Here is a 25,240-nt window from a genome sequence, read left to right as displayed (position 1 = left end):
CATGGAGATTCGAGAGGCCGGTGCTTGCCTCAAGGTGGGACTGACCCTGAGGTGAAATTTGCACCGGGGGCTGTGGTGGGTTCAGGCCGACCTTGTTGAGACCCCATGTTTGCTTAGCTCCCCAGCACCCACCCTGAGAGTCGCCCAGTGAGTCTCATGCCCCTGGCTCAGGCTGTCTTCTGGGCACCGGACTTGAGCGTCAGTCCCCAGCCTCTCAGCCCTCGGTGCCAGTCATGTGCTGATTATCTCCAGCTTTGATCCCTCCCCACACTCCACATACCACTTACATCCCCCCTGGGATGTTTAGTAGGCGGGCGAGTGCAGCACCTCCAGAATCCAACGCCTGGTCTGCCCCTGGGGAGTGGACTGAACACTCACTTCCCTCCCCAAAGGTAAGTCCATATCCTAATCCCCGAACCTGCCAATGTGACCTTATCTAGGAAAAGAGTCGTCGCAGATGTAATTAAGTAAAGGTTCTTGAGATCATCCTGGGTTACCTGGATGGGCCCTAAAGCCAATGACAGAAGTCCTTCTAAGAGACACGTGAGAAGATCAGGAGGCTGCCTGCAAACACAGGCAGAGGCTGGCATGGTGCAGCCACAAGCCAAGGAATGCAGAGCCCCCAGAAGCCGGAAGTCGCAGAACAGAGCCACCCCTCGAGATTTTATCTTGAAGAGAGAGAATCAGTTTCTGGGTTTGTTGTCATTGTTGCTGTTTTTTGAGACAGAGTTTCACTCTTGTTGCCCAGGCTGGAGTGCAGTGGCGTAATCTTGGCTCACTGCAACCTCCGTCTCCCGGATTCAAGCGATTCTCCTGCCTCAGCCTTCCAAGTAGCTGGAATTACACCTGGAATGACAGATGCCCACCACCACGCCCAGCTAATTTTTTTATATTTTTAGTAGAGAGGGTTTTCGCCATGTTGGCCAGGCTAGTTTCGAACTCCTGACCTCAGATGATCCACCACCCTCGGCCTCCCAAACTATTAGGATTACAGGCGTGAGCCACCATTGTTGTTGCTTTTGAGTCAGCATCTCAGTGTGTGGCCCAGGCTGGGGTGCAGTGGTGCGATTATAGCTTGCTGCAGCTTCAGCCTCCTCGGTTCGAGTGATCCTCCTGCCTCAGCCTTCCAAAGGGCTGGGATTACAGGTGTGCGCCACAGCATCTGGCCTTCTTACATCTTTTCTCCTGTATTCTATCTCTCCATCTCTTACTTTTTTAAACAATGAGATGTTCCTCAGCCTCATTTTCCAACCATATTTTTGTTTAGGTTTTAAAAATTCACACCATTTTCCTTTCAGCATCCAAGAGCCCTTCCCTCGTGTCCACTTTTGCAGCGCTCTCCCTGCATGGCTGTGTCTCCTTTTCTCTTTGCGGGTGTGGTTTTGTAGAGTGTGATGCTTTCTTTTTCCTGCAGTGGTTTGATTCCGAATGGCTTCCGTCTGCCTTTCGCACTGCTTTCTGCAGATTCTGCTAGGTGTCCCCTCCTATCAGCCAGGGACTGAATCTCCCCGACTCTGCGGAGGACCCGCTGACCGTGGGCTTCGCTGAGGTGTCAGCTGCCGGCCGATGAGCCAGGGGCAGAAGTCTTCCCCCCGCAAGTGCCAGGTTGCAATCCCAGTCTCTGTTCATACACCCACTTAATCGCCCTCCACGCAGTACGGGGTCCCCCTGCCCAGCTATGCCTTGGGACTCTCGAGCACGCTCATTCTGTTTTACCCCCTGCAGAGCCTGGTCGGGTATTTGGTCTTTTCTCACAGTAGAGGAGGAGGCTTCTCTGAGTAGCAGATGGGATTAGAAGATCTGATTGCTGCTGCTTTTATAAAAATTGTAAAATATTATATAACATGAAATTTAACATTTTAACCATTGTGTAACCAAGCATACAACTCAGTGGCATCCCTTACCTTCCCAGCATTGTGCAACCATCACCACCATCTGTCTCCAGAACTTTCTCATCTTCCCACATGGAAACTCCGTCCCCATCAAATACCAACTCCCCAGCCCGGCCCCCAGCCGCTGGAATCTCTATTCATTTTCTGTCTCCATGACTGATCGCCTCTTTTAAAGATTTTCATTCACCCACCTTATTTTAGTTCCTCCCCCCCACCCCCCACACTTCTTGGCCTCCCAGGGCACCCGGTTCCTGAGCCTTTAGGTGATTCCGTGGCATCAGTTTATTTAGTGGCCTTGTGTAGATGTGTGTGTTCAATCCGCCAACATTACATGGACGTTTCTCTGTATCGGGGGTCCCAGGGGTACCGGTCCATGACCTGTTAGGAATTGGGCCGTACAGCAGGAGGTGAGCGGTGGGTGAACGAGTGAAGAAGCTTCACGGCCACTCCGCATTGCTCGCATCACCGCCTGAGCTCCGCCTCCTGTCAGATCAGCGGCGGCCTTAGATTCTCGTAGGAGCGCGAGCCCTATTGTGAACTGCGCATGCGCGGGATCCAGGCTGCGCGCTCCTTTATGAGTCTCACTGCAACGTCCACCTCCCAGGTTCAAAGCGATTCTCCTGTCTCTAATGCCTGATGATCTGTCACTGTCTCCCATCACCCTAAGATGGGATCGTCTAGTTGCAGGAAAACAAGCTCAGGGCTCCCACTGATTCTACATTATGGTGAATTGTAGAGTTATTTTATTATATTTTACAATGTCAATAATAGATATAAAGTGTGCAATAAATGTCACACGCTTGGGTCATCCTGAAATCACTTCCCCTGCCGCCCCGCGGCCTGGTCCGTGCAGAAATTGTCTTCCATGAAAACGGTCCCTGGTGCCAAAAAGGGCTGGGGACTGTTGCTCTGTAATATTTAAGTTATCTTTTGCAGAGACTTTGTTTTTTGAGACAGGGTCTGGCTCTGTTGGCCAGGCTGGAGTGCAGTGGCACAATCACGGTTCATTGTAGCCTCAACCTCCCAGGCTCCAGGGATCCTCCCACCTCAGCTTCCTGAGTAGCTGGGACTACAGACACACGCCACCATGCCCAGCTAATTTTAAAAAAAAATTTTTTAGTAGAGATAGGGTCTTGCTATATTGCCCAGGCTGGTCTGCTGGGCTAAGTGATTCTCTTGCCTCAGCCTCCCAAAGTGTTGGGGTTACAGGCGTGAGTCACCATGCCTGGCCCTTTGCAGATACTTTGTAAGCAACCAGGAGAATCATTTTATAATCACATTATACTACATAATCATTTAATGTTAGTGCTTAATGACAAAAGTTGGATATGAAACTACATAATCAGCATGCTCACACTTACGCCAGACACACACATATGCATAGAAAAGATGGAGCCGGGTGTGGTGGCGCACGCCTGTAGTCCCAGCTCCTCAGAAAGCCAAGGCGGGAGGATCGCTTGAGCCCAGGAGTCCCAGGCCAGCCTGGGCAACATAGTGAGACCTCTAAAATTAAAAAATGAAAAAGAAAAGATACAAAGGCGTATGGCCACTATAAACACCTCTGATCTTTGAGATTTGGTGTGATTCTTGGTCTCTCGTTTATACTTAAAAAGTTTCTCCAATGTTGAATGTCGGTTCTATAATCAGAACAGGACAATTCCTGCTGATTTTCCAGTTAGGCAGCTGATGGGGTCGCAGCTGCTCCCATTTTTCAGCAAGTGCCAAGGAAAGGCCAGATTTCCAGTGCGTCTGGGGTCCTCCACGTTCTTTCTCCATCCCAGGCCTGTGTGGTCTTGGTGGCTGTGGGCTGGGGTGAGGCACAGATGGGCAGTGAGGAGAGGGAAATTGGCCCAGTTTGTGTCTTAGAAAAATCCTTCTGGTGGCTGCCCTGAGGAGGTGTCTGAGGTAGAACACCTGCCAGCAGCTATAGTCTGGAGAGGCCAGGTGGGGTACAGAGGGGCGCATCTGCTGACTATGCGTGGGCTCAGTCATCAGAACTTGCAAACAGGCCTTCTGCAGGGGTGAGGGGCTGGGAAGATCCCCACGCTTCTGGCTTGGGGGACCAGTGACTTAATGGCTCAGGAAGCGCTGTCCAAGTGTTCTTAATAATAATAATTGTGTTTCTTTCTTGTTGAATGCACATATGCTACCCAGAAGTCCTGCACTCCTGGAAATGCTTGTGTATGCAGAATTCTGGGTTTTCTAGTGATGTCAGGCTGATTGGCATCTGCCAGACAATTCTACAGAGCTCCCTGGGGCCCCTCGCCGTGATCAGAAGCAGGGAAGGCTGCAGCTTCCCCCCTCCCCCGCTGAGAGCTCTTTGTCCTCATTGTAGCAGCGGTGGACGCAGCTCTGGGTCTGGCCCTTTCCAAGTCAGCCGGACAGGGTCCGAGCTCCTCCTGTCACTTGGGTCAGCCGAACAGGGGCCAAGCTCCTCCTGTGACAGGCCCGCTGTGTCGCATGGCAGGTGTCAGTACCTGCGTGTCTGCTGGTAGAACTGTGTGATTCTCTGACAGAGGTTTTGACACCTTGGTACGTTCTGCACCTTGGTTGCTGGGGGAGACATCTGACATCAGCCCTGCCAGGAGAGACCAGCTGTGGTTTCAGGTGTGCGTGGCCCCAGGGGATGGGTTATGGGGGTCTCAGCCAGTCACGGCAAGCCTGTCCCCTTGACCTGTGCCTATTCTAGGTGGTCCTGGGAGCCTGATTCCAGGGGAACCTGAGAACCTGGTTCTGTTTAACGAACAGAGGAGGGGAGGACAGCTGGGGGCCTCTGGGAAAGATCTGATTTACATTTTCTTTCTTTTTTTGAGGCAGGGTCTCGCTCTGTTGCCCAGGCTGGAGTACAGTGGTGTAATCACAGCTCACTGCAGCCTCAACCTCCTGGGCTCAAGCGATCTTCCTGCCTCATCCTCCCCTGCAGCTGAGACTACAGGCGTGCGCCACCAACATCTGGCTAATTTTTGTATTTTTTGTAGAAATAGGGTTTCACCCGTTGTCCAGGCTGCTCAGACTCCTGGGCTGAAGCAGTTCGTCTACCTCGGCCTCCCAAAGTGCTGGGGTTACAGGTGTGAGCCACCATGCTGGTTCTGTTTTTAAGGTTGTACTCTGTCACCCAGGCTGGAGTGCGGTGGCACAATCACAGCTCACTGCATGTAACCTCCGCCTCCTGGCTTGAAGCGATCCTCGCACCTCACACTCCTGAGTAGTCATTTGTTCCAGCAGCCATAGTTACTCTCCAGGTAATGAATGCACCCAGTGGAGAATCTTCTAACTTTCTGCCCAGGGAGCTGGGGTCTCCCCCGACCAGTGTGCACTTTGATTTTTCATTCAGTGTTCAGAATGAGCGTCATCCCTGTCCTGGTCCCACCTGGTGCCCCGAATGCAGACCCGAGCTTTGTTGGAGATGGAGGATACTAAGCATTCGCCCGTGTTTTTGGATGCAGGCTCCATGCTGGGCTCGGGGTTGGCTGGAGAGCGTGAGACGGTGGAGGAGACGCACTTTCCCCCCCTGAGAGCGAGAATAGCCTGTTGATTATGCTCGCTCACGGCTCTGGAGCCCCAACATCTGGCTGCAGAGTCCACTTCTGCTGCCTCCTGGCTTTGTGACAAGCCACTCAACCCCTCCAGACCTCTGTGGCCTTGCCTGTAAAACGAGGATAGTGCTAGGAACAGTAGTGTCCGGCGCTGTGGGGGCCTGAGTGATTAACTTCCTTACGACGCCAGGAACCGCCATGGCCCGGAGTGAGGGCTACATGCAAGTCGTTATTAGTGAAGTCACGTTCGAGTCTGTGTTGTGTGCCGGGCGTTACGCCGAGTCCTGCACCTGCACTGCGTCCTTTCATCTGCATGGCAGCTCTGTGGGGTCGTTTCAGTGAAATCTTTCCCTGGGAGAAATTCCTGGGAATAGGCAGTGCCAGCTCACTTCTGCGACTTTCAACGGCCTGGGGTCCCCAGTTGCTTACTGCACCCCAGTTGCTTACTGCACCCCAGTTGCTTACTGCAATGGGGTCCTCACCCAGCACGGGCCTCCCTGTCCAGGCTGGATGGCGGAGGCTTCCGGTCTCAAGCCACTCTGGGGCTGCGGGAGTCGGTTGGATGGGGACATGATGTCTGGAAGCAGTTTGTATGAGGGGGACCTGAGATTGGGGCAGGGGGTGTCGTGGGAGGCTTTTGAGCTCCAGGGCCCTCAGTACATGGCCCCCTCCTCCCCAGCCATGCACAGCCCTTCTGCACAGGGCCTCGCTGGGGAGCAATTGTTTGGGAAGTGGTGAGGGGTGTGGGGAGCTGGGGTAGGGCGGGGGTAGGATGGGGGTGCTGGAGTGGGGCTGGGCGCGGGTAGGGTGAGGGGTCGGGGGGCAGGGTGGGGGCAGGGTGGGGGGCTGGGGCCGGGGTAGGGGCAAGATGGGGGGCTGGGGCAAGGTGACGGCAGGGTGGGGTGCTGTGGCAGGGTGGGGGCTGAAAGCAGGGCGGGGGTATGGTGGGGGGTCTGGGGGCGGGATGGGGGCCTGGGATGGGGTGGGGTGGGGCCGGATGGGGGGGCTGGGGCGGGATGGGGGCAGGGTGGGGGGACTGGGGGTGGGGTAGGGGAAGGTGGGGGTGGCGTATCCCGAGGTCCTGCTTTGCTGCCTCTTCCGGATGGCCCATTTTGTTTACAAGCTGGAGGAGCTGCCTGCCTGGTGGAGGGCCAGCCTTGAGTCACTTTTGGAGCCCCTGGCACTCCACTGCTGTCCCAGATCCATGCGGAAGCCAAAGGGCCGCAAAGGCAAGGGTGACCTGACAGCCACTGCGTGTGCCAAGTGTGTGGAGAGCCGTCCGACCCCACACGAGGGAGCGCCATTCCTACTCCATCAAGCATGTGTTAAAGGCCTGCTGTACGCATGCTCTGTGCAGGGTGCTGGGGGCCCACTGGGGTTAGGGTGTGTCTCCTGTCTCCTGAGGGGGCCACTGAGCCAGTGGGCTGATGGTAACCTGGGTGAGGTGTGCCCACCACAGCTGCCCTGTTCCTGGTCTGCAGGCCTCTGGGTGAACAGGGGTGGCAGAGACCTGTGGTGCCGATGGATCCCATGGCCCCTGAGTGTCCCTTCGCTATCAACTTCCCCCACCTCCTGGCCGGGTCTCCTAGATCTGGACCTGTCTCCCCGGCTGCCATTCAAGGCCGGGAGAAGCAGCTGGTACAGCTTTGCTCGTTGCCCGCAGCCCCCCACAGGCCTCTCCACATGCCCCCTGTCCAGGGCCATCTGTGCTGCTCAGATGGCTGAGCACACACTGCCAGCTCTGGACTCTTCACCCACACTGCTATTCAGTGGCTACATGTACAGGAAGGCCCTGCAGACCATTGGAATAGGGACCATCTCTGTACTGGGTGATAACCAGCCCTTCCCCGAGCGCCCTGAATCCCCTTCCCATGGCCCTCGTTGCCCCAGCCTCTTCCCCAGGACCCCTGGGCCTCCCTTTCAGTGACTCGGAAACTAAAGGGTGAGCACCTGGCACAGCAGGGCCCCAGCAGCTGCCCGAGGCCGTGGGTGTCTGTGCCGGCTGCTCAGTCCCTGTGCCTTGCTGGTGGTTAGAATTTTCATATGGCCAGGCCTGCATAGCTCATTCTCCTCACTGGGTCCTGCTGTCATCCACCTCCGTGCCTGGTCTACACTAACTACCTGCCAGTTAAGTGACCGCTGGACGCTGGGGTCAGGAAAAGCAGGGAGCCAGGGGCAGGGCTGTACATGGCTGGCCATAGCCTCAGGCCTGGGAGGAGGCAGGGGTGGGTGGCTCAGGGCTGGGGTTTCAGAGGCACTGCTCAGGTTTAACTCCTGAGCTCAAGCAATCCACCTGCCTCGGCCTCCCAAAGTGCTAGGATTACAGGCGTGAACCACCGCGCCCGGTCAGAATGTCTATCTCTTTAAACCAAGGAGACTGTAGGACTTTGTTATGGCAACCCCAGGCAACGAATACAGTGCCCTGATTTCTAAAATCTTATGTGGCAAAAGGTTCTCTGCGGATGTGATTGAGTAAAGGATCCTGAGCTGGGAGGTGATCTGGGTGGGCCCTGCATGTAATCACAGCGTCCTTATAAGGGGAAGCAGGAGGGTCAATGTCAGAGAAGTGGTGATAGAGTGGAGGTTGGAAGGATGCAGAGCCCTGAGCCAAGGAACAGGGGCTGCCTCTAGAAGCTGGGAAACACAGGGAAGTGGGTTCCCTCCTACAGCCTCTGGAAGGAGCACGACCTTTGACTGTAGCCCCAAAGACCCACTTGAGACCTCTGACCTCCAGAACTGTAAGATGAAAAATTGTGTTGGTCGGGTGCGGTGACTCACGCCTGTAATCCCAGCACTTCGGGAGGCCGAGGTGGGTGGATCACCTGAGGTCAGAAGTTCAAGACCAGCCTGACCAACATGGTGAAACCCCATCTCTACTAAATATACAAAAATTAGTCGGACATGGTCGGGGGGGGCACTTGTAATCCCAGCTACTCAGGAGGCTGAGAGAGGAGAATCGCTTGAACCCGGGAGGCAGAGGTTGCAGTGAGCCAAGATCGCACTACTGCACTCCAGCCTGGGCAACAGTGCAAGACTGTCTCAAAAAAAAAAAAAAAGAAATTGTGTTTTTCTTAGCCACTAAGCATGTCATCAATTTGTTCCAATAGCCACAGGAAATGAATAAAGGGCTCGAAGTCCTGATGTCATGGGCTGGCTGGTGGTGGAGAATCTTGAAGTCTGTGAATGTGAGTTCTCACGGCCCTGGCCCGCAGCTGGAGAAGGGCAGGCACGGGAGAGCAGGGAGCATGCTGGCACCAGGTGGCGTAAAAGGGAAGAGCCAGGACTCTAGATACTGAGATACTGGCAGTCCAGGTGTTTGGAGACTGATATGATTTGGATCTGTGTCCCTGCCTAAATCTCATGTTGAACTGTAATCCCCACTGTAGGACGTGCAGCCTGGTGGAAGGTGATTGGATCCTGGGGGTGGATTTCCCCCGTGGTGCTGTTCTCGTGATAGGGTTCTCATGGAATCGGGTTGACAGTGTGAGGCACCGCCCCTGTCTCTCTCTTCCTCCTGCTCCCACCATATGAGATGTACCTGCTCCCCCTTCGCCTTCCACCTTGACTGTGTTTCTGGAGGCCTCCGCAGAGGCTGAGACTCGCCGCCACGCTTCCTGTGCAGCCTGCAGAACCGTGAGCCAGTTCAACCTTCTTCTTTATCAATTACCCAGTCCCAGGTGTTTCTTTTTCTTTTTTCCTTTTTCTTTTCTTTCTTTCTTTCTTTTCTTTTTTTTTTTTTTTTTTTTTGAGACACTGCCTGGGCTCTCTTATTACCCGGGGTAGAGTGTGGTGGTGCCATGATCACAGTTCACTGCAACCTCCACCTCCCAGGCTCAAGCCATCCTTCTGCCTCAGCCTCCTGAGTAGCTGGGACTACAGGTGCACGCCACCACACTTGGCTAATTTAAAACAATTTTTTTTTTTTTTTGGTAGAGATGAGGTTTTACCATATTGTCCAGGTTGGGGTTGAACTCTGGAGCTCAAGTGATCCACCTGCCTTGGCCTTCCAAAGTGCTGGGATTACAGGCGTGAGCCACTGTGCCCCACCGGGTATTCCTTTATAGCAGTGTGAGGATGAACTAATACAGAGACTGACGTGCTTCAGTCAACCCCAGACACTGTAGGGAAATATGGTTATGTTTCCTGCACAGAACAATTTGCTCTTCCTCTGTGGAGACGTCTTGGGTTTCCCTTATCTTTGGGTTCCAGGTGGGGTTCTGTGGGTTGACATTTGGCCCAGGCCAGCCACAGCATAGTATACCTCCTGACCGAGGTCATTGTTTCAGGAATGGGCACGTGGCTCCAGCTGGTCTGATTGTCATCGCTCCTGACCCACCCTTTTCTGGGGTTTTGAAGAAGTGTTGGGCTCTCAGCTGGAGAAGAAAGGACCACCAGGTCTTGCTGGTGGCATGCTTGCCCTCACAGGCTGGAACCAGCCTGAAAAGGACTTAACAAAGGAAGCCAAAGCTGGGAGCTGGGGAGAGCCAGGCTGCTGATCACACCAGGATCCAGCCATGCCTGATGTAAGATCACAACAGGATCCAGCCATGCCTGAGGCAGGATCACACCAGGATCCAGCTATGTCTGATGTGAGATCACACCAGGATCCAGCCATGCCTGACACAAGACCATGCCGTGGATGTTCTAACTGTTGGTGCCATAACCTCTGAGAAGGAGCGTGCTTAATGTAGGTTACATGATTTCCATCTCTCAAAACTGATTCCTAGCTGATGGGGAAACTGCGACCTGGGAGTGGGGTGTTGCATACGGCAAACTAATGTGTAGGATTGGTGGGGTCTGCATGGGGTGTGGAGGGGGACAGTGAGCTTCTTCTCAGTGCCCAGCTGCGCCATTTGTGATGCTAGCGGGAAGGTGGTGAGTTGTTGTACAAGTTCTACTTTGTGTAAACTCTGATGTTGTGCTCAGACTGTGTGTGTCTACTGAGGAAGGCCTGACATGCGTTTGCTGGGACTGCTATTACAAAGCCACAGGCCAGGAGGCTTACACAACAGACATTGATTTTCCCACAGTCCTGGAGCGTGGAGGTCTGAGATCAAGGAGTCAGCAGGGCTGGTTCCTCCTGAGGCCTCTCTCCTTGGCTGGCAGATTCTGCTACCTTCTCCCTGCATCACAAAGTTGTCCTTCTGTGTGTGTGTCTGTGTCCTCATCTCCACTTCTTATAAGGACACCAGTTGATATCGTTTGGCTGTGTAGCCACCAAATCTCATTTTGAATTGTAGTTCCCATAAGGAGAAACCCGGTAGGAGGTAAATGAATCATGGGGGTGGTTACGCTCATGCTGTTCTCATGATAGTGTGTGAGTACTCGTGTGATCTGATGGTTTTATAAGGGGCTTCCCCCTTTGCTTGGCACAAACTTCTCTCACCTGCCACCGTGTAAGACGTGCCTGTTTTGCCTCCCACGATTGTAAGTTTCCTGAGGCCTCCCTAGCCATGCAGAACTGTGAGTCAATCAAACCTCTTTTCTTTATAAATTACCCAATCTGGGGTATGTATTCATAGCAACATGAAAACAGACTAATACACCAGTCATAGGAGATTAGGGTCTACCCTAATGACCTCATGTTAACTTAATCACCTTCTTAAATAATGTAGGGGGTCCCATCCAACAAAATCAGTATTCTGGGGGCTGAAGTACCTGAAAATGGGAATAACTGATCTGTGCAGAGAGGTCCCTTCCACCAGGGATTAGCAATTCAAGGAGGTTGAGAGTTGTCGTTGTTAGTTCCTGCTGCTATAACAAAATACCTTACACCTGGTACTTATACTTATGAAGAGTAGAAATTTCTTTCTAGGCAAGAGGATTGCTTGAGCCCAGGGCTTTAAGATCAGCCTGGGAAATGTACCAAGACACCATCTCTACAAAAAAATAAAAAAAAAAATAGCTAGGTGTGGTGGCTTGCACCTGTAGTCCCGGCTACTCAGGCTGAGGCAGGAGGATCACTTGAGCCCAAGAGTTCAAGTCTGCTGTGAGCTATGATTGTGCCACTGCACTCCAGCTTGGGCAACAGAGTAAGACTCTGTCTCAAAAAAAAAAAAAGAAAGAAAGAAAGAAAGAAAAAAAAAAAGAAATTTATTTCTCTTGGTTCTGGAGGCTGGGAAGTCCAAGATCAAAGTGCCAGCAGACTTGGTATCTGGTGAAGGCCCAGTCTTGCCTTCATAGTGGCACCTCTTCCTATGTCCTCACATGGCTGAAGGGCAAAAGGGGCTGGCCAGTTTCCCCGATCCCTTTCAAAAGGGCACCAATCACCTCCTAAAGTCCTCACCTTTTAATACTATCACACTGGTGATTAAATTTCAACGTATGAATTTTGAAGGGACACATACATTCAAACTATAGCAAGAGTCAAGTGGCCTAAACTTGTAGGCATCGATGAATGCCCCACTCCACGCTAAAGTCCCAGCAAAGGCAGGGGTCCTGCCAGCCAACCTGAGAAAGTCCCTCCAGGGCACGCTTCCTGCCTGAGAAGCTGGATGTCATCCCAACTGTGAGAGCCATCTGTCCCCTCAGCTGTGACCTGGGGATGGGGGCAGCAGATGAGCCCTGTTGGGGAAATAGAAATTAAGCCCTAAGGAACACACTGACTCGTAAACACAAAAGTAGCAGATTTTATCAGTGAGCAGCAACAGCAAACAACAGCCCAGCCCAGAATGTGGGGAGGTAGCCCCACATGGCTACAAAGCTAGAGTGGATATCTGTTTCTATGGAATGAAAGCTACAGTTGGCTGTTATTCCAGCTTCTGTTGGTAGTTACACTGACGCAGTGTGATGTCCTGATTTTCCCACCTCTTTTATCAGTTCCTCCCGTGGCTGTCCTGGCAGTGCCCCTATAGTCACATTTTTTTGACATTCTTCAGGAGGACTAAATTCAGTTCAGTTCCCTACAGTGTCCCCCCACCCCGCAAATATTGCACGACTCACAGGGCCAGGTTGCAGACCAGGAAGAGCTGGGGAAAACTGGAGGAACATCTTGGCCCTGGTGCCAATTGAAGGACCGTGACTCTGCAAGGCCTTGGCTTTGATTGTTGGAGTTGATGGAACACACATATTCCACAAGACAGCCATGCTTTAAAGAGAGCTGGAGGCCAGCCAAATCCCAAACCTGGCCAGCCAATGGTCATGACGCCCATGGCCCCGATGTTGTTCGGCGGGGATTGTGACCTCACTTCTGGCTTCACATGAGTTTAACATGCTCCAGACTTGGACAACCACCCTATTCCACCCCATTGGCTCCATAATTCATTTTGGGAAAAGTACATCAGTTTCTAGGCCAAGAAGCCTCAATTGCAATGTATCCAACAAGAGTCAGTCGCAGGAGTTTTCTGGGAAATACTGTGGAAAAGGAACTCTCCTCCTTCTGGAGCCACGGAGCTGGTGGGACGGAAAGAAGTCTGCACAGTGGGAACCCATTATGCCAACAAAGGGGGAGTGCCTGCCTGAGAAAAAGGTCACAGTGGAGAGCAGAACTGATGGAGAGAGAGAAATAGGTTCCTGATGACACTGTTAGATCACCTGGATCGGCCCATGCCTGAAGCCATGATATTTTGGAGCTTTTAGTTACTAAAGCAAATACATTCCTTTCCCTTTGATCCAGTTTGACCTCAGTTTCATTCACTTGCTGCCCAAAACATCTCCACTTATGCAGTTCCCCAAATGACAATAATGTGTATCTGGGTTCCTTGGCTGAGACAGCTATAATCAGCCCTGTCTGACTTAAGGAAAAAATAAAAAGAAAGATAGACATTCATTGGAAACCTGTGAAGGAGCTGCTGGATTGACTGGTGCCTAGAGAACAGGCTGGAGAAGTACAGGAGCTACTCAAGGGCCAGACGTGGCCAAGGCGCCTTCCCTCGTTGGGTTGCTTGTGTCAGACTTCAGTTCTCTCGGAGTGTAGGTGTCAGTGGGCAGCCCTAGGCCATGTATTGGTTCCCCGTGGCTGCCATAACAAATACCAGAAACTTGGTGGCTTAACACAACTGGAATTCATTCTGTCACAGTGCTGGAGGCCAGAAGTCTGAGATGAAAGTAGGGTCAGGCTGGCTCCCTCTGGATGCTCGAGGGGAGGATCCACTCTTTGCCCCTCTCCCAGCTTCTGGTGGCTCCTGCAACCCTGGCATTCCTTGCCTTGTAGCTGCTTCTCTCCAGCCTCTGCCTCCTTCATCAGGCAGTGTTCTCCTTTCTATCTGTGTCTGTTCGCCTGGCTTTCTGATAAGGACACCTGTCATGTTGGATTGGGGCCTTCACTACTCCATATGACCTCATCCTGTCTAAGTACATCTGCAAAGACCCTATGTCCAAATCAGGCCACATTCTGAGATTCTGGTGAGTGCGGCATTTTGGGATACACCCTTTCACCCAGTGCAGGCCACGCCCATCCCCTGGTGGATGAGATGATGAGGGTTTTCAGCAAGGGCTTCCTTACACTTCCAGGGCACAAGGTACTGGATTTACCGGCTCATCAAGACAGGGTGGCCGTTCCCACCAAGGGTGCTCTGGTTGCTTTAGAAAGGGGATTGGACGTTGGACCCACCGCAGGCAACAGGGCCATCTGTACACGTCCTTTCTCTAGTGCATGCATTTCCAAAATATCCCTCTTGCCATGGCCGGAGCATCTGAGAACATCCTGGTGCATCCTTTGCCGTGTATGTCCCCAGTCGCTGGGGGACAGCGTCCTCTGGGTCCTCTGTGGATGTGGTGAGGGGGAGAGTGCCTGCCGTGGGAGATTCACCTGTTTTTTTCTGGTGTATTTGAGTTCTTCTCTCTACATTCTATGCGGTGGGCTTTCCGTCATCTGACTTCCCTGGCCTGGGTGAGTTTCAGATCTGTGCTAACCAGATTCTTAGGCCACATCCAACCCTGTGGGCCTGGCCGTGGGACGCAGGGGCTCTGTACACGCACACATATGACGCATTCCATTCAATCTTCAATAACGGACGCCCTCCCCTGTTAAGCGCTCCCAAAATGTCATTCCCACAGAAATCACCCAGATGTTGAACAACAGAGTATGAAATTCCTGCGTTCCTCTCCAGCCACCCTGGGTCAGGCTGGGATCTGATCCAAGGTAAGGATGACTGTGAGGGTGGGGCGGGGGGAATCTTGTTTCCTGTAACGCAGCTCCCTGGAGAGGGCAGCAGGTCTTCTAGGAAGGCTGGGACCGCCGCCTCAGATCAGGGAGGACGACGTCCTTCAGGCACAGGAAGCCCCTGGGTGGTTGGGGTCAGGATCTGTCCTGTGTCTTCCGGGAATTTCCGAATATCTCCTTTTCCGTGGATGGATGTGCAGCCTCTTACAAGGAATGCCTGGCTCCTGGTGAGTGCTCAGAAGTGTTTGTGGAATGAATAACAGACCCATGAAGCTGTGAGTTCCATGGGCGTCTGATCTAGCAAACTGCAGAGGGGCACCGTGAGCTGCTTTACCCGAATCAATCAGCGTCCAGGCTACAAAAACAGGCAGAGGAGGTGGTTCCTGGGAGCCGTTCCTACCTAACCAACTCTGTCTTGCTTCGAACCTTTAAGCTGTCCTTGTTCATTCCTGGGCACAGGCCCAAGTAACTTTGAGAAGGAATTCAGTTCAGGGTTTGACTCTGAAACAAAATTGATAAATGTGGTATGTGTTCTGATTACACACCCTGTATTAGCAAGGATCTTGCTAACAGGGGAGACCTGCTCTGAGCAGGCACCGGTGAGAACAGAACCCCCCACTTAGAATTGTACATCTGGGGATCGGAGGATTCTTCTATAAGCTAGCTTCTGATTCTGTACATTTCAAATCTTATTTCTTCTGTTACCCACTACTCCACATACTTCCTACCCTGGGGCGCTAGCAATTGCCTAACCACACATGGAGGTGATCGGAAACCACATAAATACACCTCACTAAGCCCAAACTGCACGGACCCCCAACTCCTCTTCCACTCAACCCCACCCCCCAAATACCTGTGCGCACACCAGTGCCATCTGACCTAAAGTGGAATGTGATGGAGGTACCAGAGTAGAAGGTCTCATGAATATATCATTTTATAAGTTTTATCGAAACATAACATCATCATGTGAACAATTCCTAGGGCTCCTCCCCTTGCAAATGAGGGGCCTTGTGGTAGCCACTGACTGCTAAGAAGCGAGATGGTCCGCCTACCAACCGTCGGCTTCAGACTGGGCCACCTTGTGGCTGCCCAGGTTGCAGAAGGATCGTGAAGCATGGGGTTTGTAGTCAGAAGATGTGGGTTGTCACGGTGGCTCAAGCCTGTAATCCCAGCACTTTGGGAGGCCGAGGCGGATGGATCACGAGGTCAGGAGATCGAGACCATCCTGGCGAACACGGTGAAACCCCGTCTCTACTGAAAATACAAAAATATTAGCTGGGCGTGGTGGCGGGCGCCTGTAGTCCCAACCACATGGGAGGCTGAGGCAGGAGAATGGCGTGAACCCGGGAGGCGGAGCTTGCAGTGAACCGACATTGCGCCACTGCACTCCAGCCTGGAGACAGAGCAAGACTCTGTCTCAAAAAAAAAAAAAAAAAAGATGTGGGTTGGATCCTGGAGAAAACATGGGCTGTAAAGCATCAGTGACTCTTACTGGCTAAATAAGCACTTGTTAAGTGTGTGTGGCATTCGAGGCCAGTGCTGGCACCAAGCGCTCTGCTAAATGCTGGAATGACTGATAAAGAACCGCCACTCTGCCTTGCATACCTCTCTGGGACATGCAGACCCGGGGGCCTGAGCTCTAGGTGGGAAAGCACATGGCCCAGGAAATGAAAGCACTCAGAGGTGACTTCTCCTGCGAGGGCTGCACAGCCCCCAGCCCAGGGTAGTGAACACCCAGGGAGACCCCAGGAAGGGGAGTCCTGTCCAGGTGTATAGTCTTCGAGTCCCCAGGACAGCATCGCCTGCCACGGCACAGAACCGTAGGCTGTGAGAGTTGATTCCAGGGTGTATTTTATAGCTTACTGATGAGCCGTCCTCTCCTGTCTCAGGATCTGACCTGTGGCCTGGCTGGTTCAAAGGTTCCATCTTTTGGGAGGAGACTGAGATTTGCTTCAGAAAGATGCCAAGAGAAAGAACAAGATCATTTTCACCTTCTGACCTGAAAAACAGGATGAGGCAGCCGGGTGCCAGGCTTGCAGGCCAGGCTGTGGTCTGGAGACAGGATCTTTCCACTTCCTGTCTTTCCTCCTCCCTCACCTCTTTAAGTCCGGGACTGACTCTGCAGGGACCTCCTGTCTTGCAGCCCCTCCCTGCAAGCCCTGAGCCTCGAGGCCGGATGCTGGCTGGTAGGAAAGGGCTGTGATGTATGGAAAGTACAGGGAACATCGGCCTTGTTCTGGACCCTGGGGACTGTGGGAAGGAAAAGGGGAGGGAGGAGAGTGGAGCTGGCTGATGTGTGTCCCAGATGTTCCCTCTTTGGGCCTTTGGGCAAAGTGAGGGGGCCCTGGGAGGGACGGTCAGTCAGGTACGAGACTCTGGCTCTGGGGGACAGTGCCTGGCAGGCTGTCCTCCACTGCCTGGGGCACTGTCCCATCAGCGTCTGCTGGAGTGACTGCCAGTGAACCCAGGCAGAGGCTCTTCCCTTCCCAGTGCAGCCTGGAGGAAAGCGAACAGGCCTGCCCTGGGTGCAAGGGGTGACAGGGTAAGGCAACTTAACAGCAAATGCCAGGGGTCAAGGGCTGGCCAGGGGTCAGAGGGACAGTGGGGCAGAGTCTCATGGCCCACAGCCAGCGAGATCTGGGTCAGCGATGGCAACACTGTTTACTTGCAGACTGCAGGCACACCTGGGGAAAGGTGCATGGGGGTACTGCCTTGGTGGCCATTTGGTGCCACCCAAGGACCAGCATAGGGCCAAAGATCCCCCGGGTCACCCGCCCCTGCACAAAGATGCTGTCTTAGGCAGTGAAGGTGGTTGGGAGAAAACTTTCATATTCAAATGAGATGCCTGTTATCCACCCATAGATAACCAGCTTAAAGCAGGGGAGGGCTAAAAGCTAGTATTTTCCCCCAACCAGATGATCTGCTACAACCAAATAAATTGCACCTTCCCGCAGGGTTGCATTGTGAGATTCAGGACACAGGTGGTGTGGGGAGCTTTGACATGCAGGGAAGTGACCCCCACACGCAGTTGCAAAGTCCTTGGGGCTCCCCCAAGAAGGCTGGCCAGGCACTTGGCAAGGATGAGGCGGGAGGCAGCTCACGGCTCGGGAATCTCCAGGACACAGGCTTGCACAGATGGGAAGCACCTGTGGGTGGCTCTCAAGCCCCCATCTCATTGGTGCCCGTGGTGGGCGTCTCCCCACCTTCTAGCTCAGGCTCCTCACGAAGCGCCCGTTGGAGCACAGTCCCCAGCGACCCTTGCAGCCTGCGACTTCTCCGGCTGCCCACCAGGAAGTAGATGAGGGGGTTAGCGCTGCTGCTCATGGACGAGGAGAGGCGTGACAAGTTGAAGTACAGGACCTTCGTGTCAGGCGGCAGGTTCAACCAGTACAGCACGAACCAGTAGAAGCCCAGGGGCAGGGAACAGATGAGGAACACCAGGACAGAGGCCAGGACCACCACGAACAGCCGAGTGGGCTGCCGCCGCCACTGCTGGGAGCTTCTCCGCACCCGGACAAAGAGGGTCAGGCTGGACAGAGTCATCACTGGGGTTAAGACCCCCATGATGAGGGCAGCCTGGACCATGTCCACCTGGAAGCACCGGTCTTTATTGAATTTCAAGAACTTGCTGCAGAAGCAAGAGGTCAACCCATTTGTCAGGAGACACAGCATCCAGAGCAGGGCGCACACCCAGGCTGACAGGTGCCTGGGCCGGTGACACTTGAACCAGATAGGGAAGAGGACGGAGAGACAGCGCTGGGTGCTGATGGCTGTCAGCAGGCTCAGGCCCACTGTGTAGGCAAAGTACTTCAGTCTCTTCATCAGCTCGTGGACCTTGTCAGTGGTACTGACCAGGGGCTGGGTTTCCAGGCTGAGCATGGCAGCCATGCTGAAGACAAAGAGGAGGTCAGCTACCGCCAGGTTGAGGATATAGATGGAGAAGGGAGTCCTGCGCATTCGAAATCCCAGCAGCCAGATCACCATGCTGTTGCCTGCCATCCCGCACAGGCAGGTGAACATGGCCAGGGAGCTCAGCACCAGGCAGGCCGCGTGCACCACGCTCCCTCTGGAATGGTTTAGGGCCAACTCAGCGGTCCCACTGCTATTCAAAGTCTGGTTCATCCCTACAAGAGGAAGATGCACCAATGTGAAATTCTGTGTTGCTGGGACCATGGGGGAACCCCTGGGAGCCCCTCGAATTTCCAGCTTCAGAGCTCTACCCTCCAGATTCTTTATGCAACAGACCGTGGCCGGGAGGCGTAACCTTCCCTCCCTCCTGTGACTCACTCAGCCCAGACCTGCCTCCAGGGTCACCTTTATACCTACAAAGCTGTTATAGATGTCCGTTACCAGTTTAAAAAATTCTCCTCTATCTTGATATGAATTATTTTTTAAATCATGGAGATGAATTGACTTTTATCAAATGCTTTTTCTACATCTATTATAGAAAAGTCATTATTATCAATAGACGTAGAAAAAATATTTGATAGAAGCATTTGATATCATTTTTTTCCTCCTGTAATTGTCAAACCCTCTGAGTTAACTAAAAAAAAAATGACCTTGGGCTGGGTGTGGTGGTGCATGCCTGTAACCCCAGCACTTTGGGAGGCTTGCTTGAGGCCAGGAGTTTGAGATCAGCCTGGGCAACATAGCAAGATCCCATCTCTACAATTTTTTTTTTTAAATTAGCCGGGCATGGTGGCACACACCTGTGTCAGCTACCTGAAAGGCCGAGGTGTGAGGATCACTTGAGCCGGGCACATTGAGGTTGTAGTAAGCCATGGTCCCACCACTGCACACCAGCCTGGAAGACAGAGCAAGACCCTGTCTCTTAAAAAACAAATTAGGCCTGGGGCAAAGAGTAGAATTAACTACACTCCTTAATTTAAGATGCACCATGAGCATCAGCCTGTTAAAAACCCTCCATTTATTCAAGTTTCCTTCCCCATCCCATCTTAGCTGCCTTTTTCGTCCCACCACTTGCATCCATTCCAACCTGTTTCACACAAGTCCTTGGATACCTCAATGTCTTTCAAGATGGAGTGGTTGCCCATTGTGTTTTAAATTTACATAAATGTTGTGATTTAGAATTAATGATGGGTTTTGTTTTTTTTTAATTTTTCACTTGACGATATGTTTGTAGGATATATCCAGGGGGCTGTATGCAAAAGTTGTGGTTTAAAATGTCATCATGCACACTGATCTGTTATCCATTCCTTACTGTGGATCCTCAGCTTGCTTCAAAATTCCCGTTATCACCAAAACACTGTGTTGAACATCCTCATGCATGTGCCCATTGGACTTGACTCAGGATTTTTCTGGGATACATTCTTGGAGGAGGATTGCTCGGTCATAGAACATATACACATTTAGTTTCACTAAATGTTGCCTGGTAATTCTTTTTCTGAATGGCTGCTTCAGGTTTCACCTGTACCAGCAGAATAGGAATGTTCACATTTTCCCATTCTCTCACCAACACTTGGTGTTATTTGTTTTTCTAACTTTTGCCAATCTGATGGTTGCAAAGTGATATACTATAGATGTTTTAACCTGCATTTCTCTGATTACAGTGAGTTTGAGCATCAATTCATATATCTGTTAGCCATTTGGAGTTCCCCTTCTTCAAATTGCCTGTTCACACCTGTTGTCCATTTTTCAATTGGGTTTCCTTTCTTTTCCTTCCTGATTTACAGGAGTTGCTTGTATTTCTAGATATTAATGCCTTGCTGGATTTAGACATCGCATATACTTTTCTCAGAGAACTCTCTGGTTTTTTTATGGCAACTCTATCTATTGTGAACTTTGGTTGGAAGACATCCTAAATTTTGGTACAGCTAACTCCTCAGAATTTTTTCCTCTGAAATTTTGTGCCTTCTAGATCTGAAAGTATTCTGTCTCTCTGGATAAAAAATATAGTCTTGTATATTTTCTTCTATTACTTTTATAGTTTTTCCCATTCAGAGTTTGGTTCTTGGATCCAACTGGAATCTATTTTTTATGAGCTTGATTTTTCCTCCATATTATGGGTCAGCTTTCCTAACAGTATCTCCTAAACAGTCTATCCTTTCCCTATTGACTTACTAAGTTCCCATTTACACATGGGACTAGGTTGTTAATTTCATTCTTCATTCTGTGTCATTGGTTCATCTCTCCGTTCCAACAACATTAACATAGTGTTTTGTTTTTTTAAATCTGTCTTTGTGCTATGTCATTTTATTTTGAGAGACGTATCTCCCTCTTTAACTTTCTTTGCCAAAATTGAATTAGCCATTTGTGAATCTTTATTCTTCCTTAAAATTTTAGAGCAAATTTTTGGAATTCTTAAAAGAACAAGACCCTCAAGTTTTCAGTAGAAGTTCATAGAACTTGCAGATTATTGTGTTAGAGAACTGTCGCATTCACAATGTTAAGTCATTGTGTCCATAGCCTGAAATGCCTCTCTGCTCTCAAAGCCTTTAAAATAATTAATAACAGCATTGGATTTTTTTTTTTTTTTGAGGTAGAGTCTCACTCTTTTTGCCCACACTGGAGTGCAGTGGCACAATCTCGGCTCACTGCAACCTCCACCTCCTGGTTTTAAGTGATTCTCCTGCTTCAGCTTCCTGAGTAGAGTAGCTGGGATTACAGGCACCTGCCACCACGCCTGGCTAAGTTTTGTATTTTTAGTGGAGATGGGGTTTTGCCATGTTGGCCAGGCTGGTCTCGAACTCCTGACCTCAGGTGATCTGGCCTGCCTCGGGCTCTCAAAGTGTGGAGATTACAGGTGTGAGCCACTGTGTCTGGCCATAACATTGAAATTTTACTCACGAAAGTTCTGTACACTTTATTGTGTTAATTTTTAGATATCGTTGTAGTGGTTTTACCGGCATTGTAAATGGTATTTTATTACATCTAAAAAGTTTTACTTACTTTTTCTTTTTGAGACGGAGTCTCCCTCTGTCACCAGGCTGGAGTGCAGTGGTGTGATCTCGGCTTACTGCAACCTCCAAATCCGTGGTTCAAGCAATTCTCCTGCTTCAGCCTCCCAAGTAGCTGGGATTACAGGCACGTGCCACCATGCCCAGCTAATTTTTGTATTTTCAGTACAGACAGGGTTTTACCATGTTGGCTAGGCTGGTCTCAATCTCCTGACCTCGTGATGCTAGGTTGGTCTCAATCTCCTGACCTCGTGATCCACCCGCCTCAGCCTCCCAAAGTGCTGGGATTACAGGCATGAGCCACTGCGCCCGGCCTACTTACATTTTTATTGGACAGCTGATGCGTGGAATTGGATTAATAATAATACTTCTTTTTTCATGACATCCTGTTAACATTGGTTGCCCTCTTTTATTTTTTAGTGTATGTATGTTTGTATGCATATTAATGTAGGTACCCACCATCCAACATGAAAACCGTGATGTTGACAGTAACTTAGTTAATTTTTCAAAGTTTGTTTAGGCTGCTGCATGGAGAATAGACTGATAAGGACAAGAGGAGAGGCTGGGAGGCAAGTAAGGAGTCTGATGCAGGTGCTAGTGGGAGCTGAACTGGGGTGGTGGCTGTGGAGTGTAGGTCATGAGAAACAACTCGGTTTGGAATACAATTTAAAAGTAGAGTCCATAAGCCTTGCTGATGAATCGGACATTGGGAGGATTCCATTAGTTTATGCATTCAATTATTAATTCGGTAGTTCATTCATTCAGTGCACCCCAGTGAGTTCTTACCGTTGTCCAGGCCCTTTCCGTGAATAAAGTAGGCACCTACAATGTATGAGGGTTCTGACTTCTCTACACCTTCACCAAGATTTTTTATTAACTGTCTTTTTTATTGTAGCCATCCTAGTCGGTGTGTGAATTAGTATCTCATTGTGATTTTGATTTGCATTTCCCTAATGACAAATGATGTTGAACAATTTTTTCACGTGCTTATTGGTCATTTGTATATCTTTGAGGAAATATCTATTCAGATCCTTTCTACTTTAAAATTGGATTGTCTTTTTATTGTTGAACTGTTAAAGTTTTATTTACTTACTTATTTATTTTTAAGACAGAGTCTCACTCTCTTGCCCAGGCTGGAGTGCAATGGCACGATCTCGGCTCACTGCAACCTCCGCCTCCTAGATTCAAGTGATTCTTCCGCCTCAGCCTCCCGAGTATCTGGGATTACAGGCACCTGCCATCATGCCTGGCTAATTTTTGTACTTTTGTAGAGGCAGGGTTTCACTGTATTGGCCAGGCTGCTCTTGAACTCCTGACCTCAAGTGATCCACCTGCCTTGGCCTCCCAAAGTGCTGGGATTATAGGTGTCAGCCACCACGCTGAAAGTTTTTTAAAAATAAAAATTGTATATATTAGACTCTTATGAGATATGATTTACAAATATTTTCTCCCACTCTGTAGGTTGCCTTTTCACTCTCCTGATGGTGTTCTTTGAGACACAAAAGTTTTTACTTTGATGAAGTCGAGTTTATCTATTTTTTTCTTTTGCTGCTTGTGTCTTTGGTGTCATATCTAAGAATCCACTGCCAAATCCAAGTTCATGGAGATTGGAGATTTACCTCTGTGTTCTTTTCTAAGGATTTTGTGGCTTTAGCTCTTATATTTAAGTCATTGATTCATTTTAAGTTAATTTTTGTAGATAATATATCACCTTCATTTTTGAAGGATATTTTCTCTAGATAAAGAAGTCTAGGTTGACCGTTTTTTAAATTTATCTTTTAAAACTTTAAAGATGTCATTATGTGGTCTCTTGTCTTGCATAACTTCTGAAAAGAGCTCTGTAATAATCCCCATTCTTTTCTCCCTCTTATTTATTTATTTATTTTGAGACGGGGTCTGGCTCTGTCACCCAGGCTGGAATGCAGTGGCACAATTTCGACTCACTGCAATCTTCATCTCCTGGGCTCAAGCCATCCTCCCACCTCAGCCTTCCAAGTAGCTGGGACTACAGGTGCACACCACCATGCCCAGCTAATTTTTGTATTTTTTGTAGAGATGGGATTTCGCCATGTTACCGAGGCTGGTCTCAAACTCGTGAGCTCAAGCAATCCACCTACCTCAGCCTCCCAAAGTGCTGGGATTACAGGCATGAGCCACTGCACCTGGCCTGTCTGGCTGTTTTAAGGTCTTCTCTTAACGTTGGTTTTCAAAAGTGTAGATATGATATTTTTTGGTATAGTTTATTTTGCTGTTCATTATATTCATTGAGGTTCTTGGATCTGAGGGTTTATGATTTTTATTTTTATTTATTTTTGAAATGGAGTCTTGCTCTGTCGCCCAGGCTGGAGTGTAGTGGCACAATCTCAGCTCACTGCAACCTCTGACTCCCAGGTTCAAGCAGTTCTCCTGCCTCAGCCTCCCGAGTAGCTGGGACTACAAGCACGCACCACCACGCCCAGCTAATTTTTTGTATTTTTAGCAACCTGGGGTTTCACTGTGTTAGCCAGGATGGTCTCAATCTTCTGACCTCATGATCCACTCGCCTTGGCCTCCCAAAGTGCTGGGATTCCAGACATGAGCCACCGCGCCCGGCCATCTTCTGTCTAATTTTAAAGAGCATGTGTCTAAAGTTTCTCCATTAGATATGATGTTTACTCTCAGTTTTTGGTACTATCTTTTATCAAAGTGAGAAGGTTTCCTTGTAGTTTTCTGAGAGTTTTTATCATAAATGCATGGAATTTGTCATAAACCTTTTTTTCTGCATCTACCAAGATAAAAATTTTCTTTTTTTCTCCTTCTGTCTGTTTATGTGGTGAATATATATTGATAGATTTTCTGGCATTTATTCAACCTTCTATTTCTAAGATAAACCATTTAGTTAGTTCTGAGGGTTTTTTGCTTTGATTTTATTTAGAACATTTTCATCCATGTTTGTATCTGCAATTGGCCCATAATTTCCCCTTCTGGTACTATCCTTGCCTGTTTTTTATTTCAAAGCTAAAAGATGACACTGGCTTTATAAAATGAGTTGGAGAGGTTACCCTTTTTCTCTGTCTTCTAGAACAATTTGTGTCATGTAAGGATTATCTTTCTTTGAAGGTTTGGCAGAAGGTAAGACCATCTGGTCTGGTAATTTTTATTTAAGTGTGAGTGGACGTGCATGGCTTTAAAAAGAACTACAAATCCAATGTATTTAATGTTTTCAGTCTACTCAGGCATTTAATTTCTTACTGAGTTACAGTAGGCAGTATTATTTTTCTAGAAAATTGTTCTTGCTTTTTGGTTTCACATTTATCAGTATAATACGCACAGTAGTTTCTTATATTCATTCAGAATTTTTACAACTTCACTTCTATCTGCCAGTCTTTATTTGTGACTTCACTCCTGTTTTTTCTTGATTAGTTTGCCAGAGGGTTGTTTTATGAGAACTATTTAAAAATAAAATCATCTCTACTGTTTCTTTGCTTCACATTTCCTTAATTTATGCTTTTATTTTTTTTTCCCATTTTCTTTGAATTTACGCTATGATTCTTTTTCAGCTTCCTTTGTTGAATGCTTATGTAATTAATTTTTAAATCTTCTCCTTTTGGTAACAGGTATTTAGGGCTATAAATGTACCACTAAGTATTTCTTTAGATGTTTCATAAATTTTGATATCGAGTGTTTTTATTGTTGTCTAAATAGCTTATAATTCAAAACTATTGCAAATACGAATTTTAAATGTCTGTAAGTTATTTAGAAATACATTTTGTAATGCATGAGTCTAGCTATCTTTTTGTTGTTAATATTGCA

General features: G+C 49.6%; 1 protein-coding gene across 1 annotated transcript; it reads right to left on the bottom strand.

The window, feature by feature from the left end:
- Window positions 1–9,007: 9,007 nt before the first annotated feature.
- On the bottom strand, window positions 9,008–22,021 carry MRGPRD (MAS related GPR family member D). The gene has a single exon (XM_065527845.2). It carries the CDS (start codon window positions 18,702–18,704, stop codon window positions 17,691–17,693), a length of 1,014 nt encoding a protein of 337 aa, XP_065383917.1. The 5' UTR covers window positions 18,705–22,021; the 3' UTR covers window positions 9,008–17,690.
- Window positions 22,022–25,240: the final 3,219 nt, after the last annotated feature.

Source organism: Macaca fascicularis, chromosome 14, assembly GCF_037993035.2.
Source record: "Macaca fascicularis isolate 582-1 chromosome 14, T2T-MFA8v1.1".
Taxonomy (NCBI): Eukaryota; Metazoa; Chordata; class Mammalia; order Primates; family Cercopithecidae; genus Macaca; species Macaca fascicularis.
Note: the sequence above shows the minus strand (reverse complement) of the source record. Positions and strands in the feature narration are given on the sequence as shown.